Source organism: Mandrillus leucophaeus, unplaced genomic scaffold, assembly GCF_000951045.1.
Source record: "Mandrillus leucophaeus isolate KB7577 unplaced genomic scaffold, Mleu.le_1.0 Scaffold639, whole genome shotgun sequence".
Lineage (NCBI taxonomy): Eukaryota > Metazoa > Chordata > Mammalia > Primates > Cercopithecidae > Mandrillus > Mandrillus leucophaeus.
Window position 1 is genome coordinate 1,205,165 of NW_012106908.1, and position 9,496 is coordinate 1,214,660.

At 45.8% G+C, this 9,496-nt stretch overlaps 1 protein-coding gene across 1 annotated transcript in view; it reads left to right on the forward strand.

Moving 5' to 3' along the window:
* The window catches only part of AP3B2 (adaptor-related protein complex 3, beta 2 subunit), a 55,921-nt gene that overhangs the window by 25,068 nt on the left and 21,357 nt on the right, over window positions 1-9,496 (forward strand). The window contains exons 3-9 of the mRNA XM_012000677.1: window positions 861-936; window positions 1,083-1,157; window positions 1,482-1,577; window positions 8,424-8,584; window positions 8,825-8,891; window positions 8,983-9,165; window positions 9,247-9,496. Coding sequence (XP_011856067.1) covers window positions 861-936; window positions 1,083-1,157; window positions 1,482-1,577; window positions 8,424-8,584; window positions 8,825-8,891; window positions 8,983-9,165; window positions 9,247-9,496 — 908 coding nt within the window. The remainder of the gene's footprint in view (window positions 1-860; window positions 937-1,082; window positions 1,158-1,481; window positions 1,578-8,423; window positions 8,585-8,824; window positions 8,892-8,982; window positions 9,166-9,246) is intronic.

Sequence of the window (9,496 nt, forward strand, 5' to 3'; positions counted from 1 at the left end):
TTAAAAAAAAAAAAGTTTAGTAATTGAAAAAAAAAAAAGGTACCACAATTGGGTTGCTTGGAACAACAGAAACGAATTATCTCACAGCTCTGGAGGCCAAAAGTCCGAACTCAAGGTGTCAGCAGGACCGTGCTCCCTCTGAAACACATAGGGGAATCCTTCCTTGCCCCTTCTAGCTTCTGGTTGTTTGCTGGCAATCTCTGGCATTCCCTGGCTTGTAGACGCATCTCTCCAATCCTCTGCCTTCACCTGGTAGTCTCCCTGTGTCTGTCTCTTTAAGTGGCTGTCTTTTTTTTTTTAATTTCAATTTAATCTATTTTTTGTAGACACATTGTTTCACCATGTTGCCAGGCTGGTCTGGAACTCCCGGGCTCAAGTGATTCTCCTGCCTCAGCTTCCCAAAGTGCTGGGATTACAGGCGTGAGCCACTGCGCCCAGCCCACATGGCTGTTTTCTTATAGGAAACCAGACATATGGGATTAGAGACCCACTCTACTAAAGTAGGATTGCATTTAACTAATTACATCTGCAACAACTGTGTTCCCAAATAAGGTTACATTTTGAGGTACTAGGGGTTAAGACTTAAACATATCCTTTTTAGGAAGGACACAGTGCTTCCTAAATATTAACTGGCCACATGTTTCCCCTGGCCATGTTTCCCCTGGACCCCTAATATTAACTGGCCACATGTTTCCCCTGATCTGTACTTTACTCGCTCCCCCTGGCTCTCTGGTCCCTCTTCGGGTCAGGTCCTGCCTGAGCCTCCCCTGGCCATGTTCCTTCTTTGTGCCTGGACCCTCCTGATTAATACCCTGTCCCCACCCTTGTGCCCTCAGTTGACCTCTTGTACCTCCTACCAGGCATGATGACCTGAAGGAGATGCTGGACACCAACAAGGATTCTCTAAAGCTGGAGGCCATGAAGAGGATTGTGGCGGTAAGAGGGGAAGGAAGGGGCCTCCCTTGGGGTGGGGCCTGGATGGTTAAGAGCAGCTCTCTTTAGCTCCTTGTAGACCTTCCCTCTAATTAGTTGCTGTGCCTCCCGATTTGTCCCTCTTCCCCTACCTTGACCCCACCACCCAGATGATTGCCCGAGGAAAGAATGCTTCAGACCTGTTTCCAGCGGTGGTGAAGAATGTGGCCTGTAAGAACATAGAGGTGAGCACTACCGGGTGAAGGATCACTTGTTCCCACTTCCCCCAGGAACAAACTCAAGCTTGGGGTGAGGAAGGAAATGATTTAGCCCCTGGAGGCCCAACCTGCTCAGAAATGTCCCTGAGCCAGGAGAAGACACTCTATCCATGTCCTTGAACTGGATGTGGATCAAGGTAAAGGACCTGGATACACTCGGGTGCTCTCCCCAACTGGAAGAATTTGTCCCCATGGACCACAGCTGCCTGGGGAGATGACATCCCAGGGGTAGGGGGGCAGGCAAAGGTCCCTGCTGAGAAGCCTTCTGCTGAGAAACTTGCTCTCCCCAAGGTGAAGAAGCTTGTCTACGTGTACCTGGTACGCTACGCTGAGGAGCAGCAAGACCTGGCCCTGCTGTCCATCTCCACCTTCCAACGTGGCCTAAAGGTCAGGGGTCTCAGTTTTCCTCCCAGGGCCTGGGTCTCGTTGGCGCTATCAGAGGAACAGGCCCAGGGAGAGGCCATGAGCATGGGAGCGGGCCCTTTCTACCTGCCTAAAGTTGGGAGGGTCATAGTCAGGAAAGGCCAGCCAGACCCTCAGAGAGTGGAAGCCAGGTTCAGAAGGGCATAAGAGATGAAGTGGGTACCTAGGGCCCCTGTCTGTCTTCCCAGGAGCCTGTGGTAATGGCTGCTTCTAGTATGAACCACTTGAGCCCCTGGAGAGTGGAGAGTCTCTGGCAATGGAGAACCCCTCAACCCTCTTTGTGTAAAGGTGTGAATTGTGGTCCACAGCCAGGTAGAATTCAACCTTTAGCAGTGGCCTGAATCCCCCACACCATTCTCACTGTTTGTTTCGTTTTGCCCAAGGCTTCTAGTTGTATTTACATATGTTAGATGCATGCATAAGTCTCCCCTGAGGGCTTTTCTGGTTAGTCTAAGATATCTTGAGGGTAAAGATAGCCATTTCGAAGCCATTCTTTCTCTCCATATCAGATTTTTCACTCTGATTACAACCATTAACTCCCCTATTTTTGCATACCTTTATTTATTTATTTGTGAGACAGGTTCTCACTCTGTTGCCCAGGCTGGAGCGCAGTGGTGCAATCATGGCTCACTGGAGCCTTGACCTTCCTGAGCTCAGGTGATTCTCCCACCTCTGTCTCCCGAGTAGCAGCGACTACAGGCATGCACCACCATGCCCGCCTAATTTTTTTGTAGTTTTTGTAGAGACAGGGTTTTACCATGTTGCCCAGGCTGGTCTTGGACTCCTGGACTCAAGTGGCCTCAGCTTCCCAAAATGCTGGGATTACAGGCATGAGCCACTACTCCTGGCCTGGATACTTTTAGTTCAAATTTCTGTGAGAGAGATTGTGAGAGGTCCAGCTCATCTTTTCATATCCAGAAGTTCTGTAGGTTACTGGGTAGATAGGATTGACTGCTCAAATTCAGGGCCCACCCCTTGTCCAATCTGCTATGGCCAGCAAGAGGGGTTGACAGTCGGCTTCTTTGGGGTGACGGTAGAAAGCATGGTCACTTGCATATACAGTTCATTCATTTATCAAATACTTGGGTGTCTCTATGCCACACATTGTGCTAGGGTTCTTTTTATAAGTCAAAACCATGGAATCCATCTTAGATTGGCAAGTAATCTTTCGGTTTGAGTTAAGGGTTAAGTATAAAAACTAATCTGAAATTGTTGCACAGATTTTCACCTATAGTCTCTACCAACTGCCCCTTTCCCCCTTTTAGAAAATCAGAGCTCATTTAGTCCAACTGAATGTGATAATTTCTTTCTGCAAAGTGCCAAATAGTATTTTAGGTTTTGTAGGCCATATAGTCTCAACTATGCAACTACTCAATTTTGCCCTTATGGTGCAAATGCAGCCATTAACAAGTGGGTGTGGCCGTGTTCCAATAAATCTGTGTAAAAACAGGCAATAGACAGATTTTATCCAAGGGCTGTAGCATGCCAACCTTTGCTCTAGAACATCTCTAACAGGTATCTTTTCTGATAGGGACCTCACTCCTTCATAGGGCAACTTGCTCCATCTCAAGACAACTACTACTATTTGGGGTGTTTTTTAAGCCATTATATTTTGTTGAAACCTCCACAACTATAATTTTTAAAAATTGATTTCAGGCCGGGCGCGGTGGCTCATGCCTGTAATCCCAGCACTTTGGGAGGCCAAGGTGGGCGAATCATGAGGTCAGGAGTTTGAGACCAGCCTGACCAACATGGTGAAACCCCATCTCTACGAAAAATACAAAAAATTAGCTGGGCATGGTGGCGGGTGCTCATAATCCTAGCTACTCAGGAGGCTGAGGCAGGAGAATTGCTTGAACCTGGGAGGCAGAGGTGGCAGTGAGCTGAGATCGTGCCACTGCCATCCAGTCCAGGTGACAGTATGAGACTCCATCTCAAAAAAAAAAAAGAAAAAAAAATTGATGTCAGGCTGTACTGCATTATGACTGCGCCTGTGAATAGTCACTGTATTCCAGCCTGGGCAACACAGGGAGACCCTGTATCTAAAAAATAAAATAAAATTTACTACAGGTTCACAAAAGGCATAAATAATAATATAATGAATATCTATATATCCAGCATAAGAAATGACACATTTCTCAAACAAAGCCTCCTATGTATCTTCTCTTGTTTATCATTCATACATATGTATTTATTCCTGAGCTACTAATTTGCATATTGTTAAGCAATATAAAATGTTTTGTAAATGGTGTCATCATACTATATATGTATTCCTTTAAAACTTGTTTTTTTGTTGTTGTTGTCACTGGCTTTTGGTCTCTCCTGCATGTTGGAACCAGTCATTTTAATCCAGCCTTCTCCCTTCTTTTTATCTGCCCAGGCTAGGGCCCTGTTCACTGTCTTAGGAGATCCCTCATGGAATCAAACCTCTGACTGGCAAGCAGATAATCTAGGTCTCCCTACATCCTGTCTTTGTGCAGTTGGTCCCTTGAATCCCCTGTGAAACCCTACTCTATTTCATTTTATCGATTTAGCACAGGGTCCAAGCCAGGGTAATTCTGAATCTTAATTATGTTCCTCCTGATTTTGTGTCTTCTTTCAAGATACTGATAAGCTATTTGGACCAGGGCAAAAGACTGAGGCATAGCATGTTTCCAGGTTGACATTGATCTGTTAATAAACCTTCTCCAAGTACATTTCACCAAGTTGTAGACCCACCTGACTGTACAGACAGCTGGCATTTTTCTATCTTGTTAGGAAGGATCTTATTCAATAGCAATAAATAAATAAATAAATAACACCTTTCATGTGCAAAGGGTTGTGGGTGACACAGAGATAAAACAGATGTGAATTCTGCTCTTAAAAATGCTTGACTATTAGGTGAAACAAAAGGCCTACCTAAAAAATGGCAATGCAGGAAATGCTGTGAGACTTCCACAAACATATCACTGAAATCAAGATACAAAGTACTAATATCCACTGTCCTAGTTACCCCATCAAAAGGAAAACAGATTTTTTTTGATAACTTTCTGTGAATCTGTAATCATTTCCCAAATAAAATGTTCACACACAAAAAAGGAAAATGGGTTTTAGCAGTTGATGTGACTATTTGTCTCTAAGAAAACAGAGACTCCTTCCTTTTTAATAAATGCTTCTAACCCATCTGTTTAAAAGTCAATTCCAGAATTCTGTCAGGAATTAGCATCAATTTTGCCCGCAATTGTGAGGATCTTTTCTTTCTCCATTTCAGAAAGTCACGGTAACAGCTACCCTTCTTTAGTGTTCCTATTCCCATCATTCTCTAAGATTAATAGTACAGGCACATCTCATTTTATTGCACTTTGCAGATATTGCACTTTGCAGATATTGCACGTTTTACAAATTGGAGGTTTCTGGCAACCCTACATCAATCAAGTCTATTAGTGCCATTTTTCCAACAGTATGTCCTCACATTGTGCCTCTGTCACATTCTGGTAATTCTCACAATATTCCAAACTTTTAAATGATTATTATATGTTATGGTGATCAGTGATCTTTGATGTTACTATTGTAATTGTTTTGGGGTGCCACAAACCATGCCCAGAGATGAAAGTGAAATTAATAAATGTTGTATGTGTTCTGACTGTTCCCCCATCTCCTTCACCGTGGGCCTCTTTATTCCCTGAGACACAACAATATTGAAATTAGACCAATTAATAACCCTACAATGGCCTCTAAGTGTTCAAGTGAAAGGAAGAACCACACATCTCTCACTTTAAATCAAAAGCTAGAAATGGTTAGGCTTACTGAGGAAGGCATGTTGAAAGCCGTGATAGGCTGAAAGCTATGCCTCTTGCTCCAAACATTTAGCAAGTTGTGAATGCGAAGTAAAAGTTCTTGAAGGACATTAAAATTGCTACTCCAGGCTGGGTGTGGTGGCTCACACCTGTAATCCCAGCACTTTGGGAGGCCGAGGCAGGAGGATCACTTGAGACCAGGGGTTCAAGACTATCCTGGGCAACAGAGCAAGAACATTTCTACAAAAATTTGTTAAAAATTAGCCTGGTGTGGTGGTATGCACCTGTAGTCTTAGCTACTTGGAAGGCTGAGGTGGGAAGATCACTTGAACCCAGAAGTTTGAGGTGCTACTCCAGAAAACATGAATGATAAAGAAAGCAAGACAGGCTTATTGCTGATATAGGAAAATTTAAGTGGCCTGGATAGAAGATCAAGCCAACCACAACTTTCCCTTAAGCCAAAGCCTAATTTATATGCAGGTCTTAAATCTCTCCAATTCTATGATGGCTAAGAGAGGTGAGGAAGCTACAGAAGAAAAGACGGGAAGCTAGTGGAGGTTGGTTCATGAAGTTTAAGTACAGAAGCCATCTCCATAACAAAAAAATGCAAGGTGAAGCAAAAGTGCTGATGGAGAAGCTGCAGCAAGTTGTCCAGAAGGTCTAGCTAAGATCACTGATGAAAGTGACTGTGTTCAACAAGAGATGCTCAGTGTAAATGAAATAGCCTCTTACTGGAAGAAGACACCATCTAGCACTTTCCTACGTAGAGAGGAGTAGTCAATGCCTGGCTTTAAAAAACAGGCTGACTTTTGTTAGGGACTAATGCAGCTAGTGACTTTAAGTTAAGGCCAGTGCTCACTGACCATTCTGAATATCCTGGAGTCCTTAAGAATTGTGGCAGATCTCCTCTGCCTGTGCTCCATAAATGGAACAACAATGCCATGACAACATATCTGTTTGCAGTTACGGTTTACTGAATTTTTTAAGCCCATTGTTGATACCTACCGCTTAAATATTCCTTTCATAGTATTACTGCTCTATGACAATGCATTTGTTCACTCAAGAGCTCTGATGGAGAGGTACAAGGAGATTAATGATTTCATGCCTGCTAACACAAGATCAGTTCTGCAGCCTATGGATCAATGAGTAATTTTGACTTTCAAGTCTTATTATTTAAGAAATACATCTCATAAAGCTAGAGTTGCCATAGATAGTGATTCCTCTCATGGATCTGGACAAAGTAAATTGAAAACCTCCTGGAAAGGATTCACCATTCTAGGTGCCATTAGGAACATTCATGATTCATGGGAGGAGGTCAAAATATTAACATGAACAGGAGTTGGGAAGAAGTTGATTGTAAACTCCATGGATGACTTTGAGGGGTTCACTACTTCAGTGGAGGAAGTAACTACATATGTGATGGAAATAACAAGAGAAGTAGAATTAAAAGTGGAGCCTGAAGATGTGACTGAATTGCTGCAGTCTCATGATAAAACTTGAATGGATGAGGACTTGCTTCTTATGAACACAGAAAGTCCTTTCTTAAAATGGAATCTACTCCTGGTGCAGATGCTGTGAACATTGTTGAAATGACAACAAAGGATTTAGAATATTACATAAACCTAGTTGATAAAGCAGAGGCGGAGTTTAAGAGGATTGACTTCAATTTTTTTTTTTTTTTTTTTTTTTGTAGAGACTGGGGTCTCCCTATGTTGCCCGGGCTGGTCTTGAACTCCTAGGCTTAAGCAATCCTCCTACCTCAGCCTCCCAAAGTGTTGGGATTACAGGCACAAGCCATCACACCCAGCCCACATTGGTTTTTAAGACATAATGCTATTGCGTGCTTAGTAGACTACAGTATATTGTAAATGTAACTTTTTTTTTCTTTCTTTTTTTTTTTTGGAGATACGATCTCACTCTGTTGCTCAGTCTGGAGTGCAGTGGCGTGAACATACATAGCTCACTTCAGCTTCCAACTTCCTGGGCTCAAGTGATTCTCCCACCTCAGCTTCCCAAGCAGCTGTAACTATAAGCATAACTTGTATGTACCAGGAAACAAAAAATTTATGTAACTCATTTTAGTGTGATATTTGCTTTATTGTTGAGGTCTAGAATCAAACCCACAATATCTCCGAGGTATGCCTGTAATATATAGCTGCTGCTGCTGATAGTGGGAAGAAGTCCTAAGCCCCATGATCACAATACAGTGTAACTAACGCTTTTATACATTCTGTATAGGGTGCAATAGGAATAAAGAGGAAGGGCTTGGGGCCAGGCGTGGTGGCTCACGTCTGTAATCCCAGTACTTTGGGAGGCCGAGGTGGGCGGATCACTTGTGGCCAGGCGTTCGAGACCACCCTGGCCAACATGGCAAAACCCCATCTCTGCTAAAAATACAAAAAATTAGCTGGGTGTGGTGGTGCATGCCTGTAGTCCCAGCTACTTGGGAGGCTGAGGCAGGAGAATCGCTTGAAACCAGGAGGCGGAGGTTGCAGTGAGCCGAGATTGTGCCACTGCACTCCAGCCTGGCGACAGAGTGAGACTCCATCTCAAAAAAAAAAAAAAAAAAAAAAAGGAAGGGTGTAGGCCTGTTTTAAACACTGTGGAAGAACAGCAGCTTTTGCAGTGATTTCTGGGAGAAAGGAGTGTAAGGTTGAACTCCGGAAGGGATACCAGCCTGCATGTGCTGGGCAGTCACCTCAGGCATTAAAACAGATACCCCCAAAAAAATCCTTACAAGGAACAGAAAATGTTTAAGGTGTTTCAGCAACTTTAAGCGTTCTGAACATTTTTCAATCTTTCTGGAAGTGAAGCTACCCATTGCAACACCTGTTCAGGTGTCAGATTTCTGCAACCAGAGCCAAAATTAAGTGTCCCCCAGGTATCCAGCACTGGCACACCATTCAGGCTCCAGTCAGGGGGCAGGGAAGCAAGAACTGGTGGTCGCTGGGGACAGTGACTTCCAAAGGTGTGGTCCCCCTCCATCAGGTCACCTCGTGCTCTTTCATAGCTCTGCCTCCACCTCTGCCTTTAGGACCCCAACCAACTGATTCGTGCCAGTGCCCTCCGTGTCCTCTCTAGCATCCGTGTGCCCATCATAGTGCCCATCATGATGCTAGCTATCAAGGAAGCCGCCTCGGACATGTCACCCTATGTGCGGAAAACAGCTGCCCACGCCATCCCTAAACTTTACAGGTATGCCCCAGCCCTGTCCCACGCTCCCCAGAAGGCTGGCTCCTAAGTTCCCAACCGACCCCTGGCCTTTCCTAAGTCTTGCCCGCTGCTTCTCAGAGGGTTTGAGGAGGGCAGTTTGGGGGACTGACAGAGATGGAGGAGAACAATAAGGTTGGGGCGCCTGAGGTGAGCATGGCTTGGACAGATATTGGGAAGGCTGGGGCTGAGCGTGGCAAATTGCCCTACTGATTTCTCCCTCAGTTTGGACTCTGACCAGAAGGATCAGCTGATAGAAGTCATTGAGAAGCTTCTGGCTGACAAGACCACGGTGCGGTATAGGGGCACTCCGGGAGGGGTGGTGACTGACAGCCGGCCTTCCACCCTTCGCGTTCACCCCCTCGCCTTTGTTCTTTCCGCAGCTGGTGGCGGGCAGCGTGGTGATGGCCTTCGAGGAGGTCTGCCCGGAGCGCATCGACCTGATTCACAAAAACTACCGGAAACTCTGTAACCTGCTGATCGACGTGGAGGAGTGGGGCCAGGTGGTCATTATCAGCATGCTCACCCGCTACGCCCGCACGCAGTTCCTGAGCCCCACCCAAAACGTGAGTGGGCCCCGCCCCGGCAGAGCGGACGGAAGGGTGTCCCAGGGAGGCGCCCACAGGCCCGTCGGTCTCCCTGTCCAGGAATCCCTGCTAGAGGAGAACGCGGAGAAAGCCTTCTACGGCTCAGAGGAGGACGAGGCCAAGGGCGCGGGGTCTGAGGAGACGGCCGCCGCGGCGCTCCCCGCTCGAAAGCCCTATATCATGGACCCCGACCACCGGCTGCTGCTGCGCAACACCAAACCCCTGCTGCAGAGCCGCAGCGCCGCGGTGGTCATGGCGGTGGCGCAGCTCTACTTCCACCTGGCGCCCAAGGCGGAAGTGGGCGTCATCG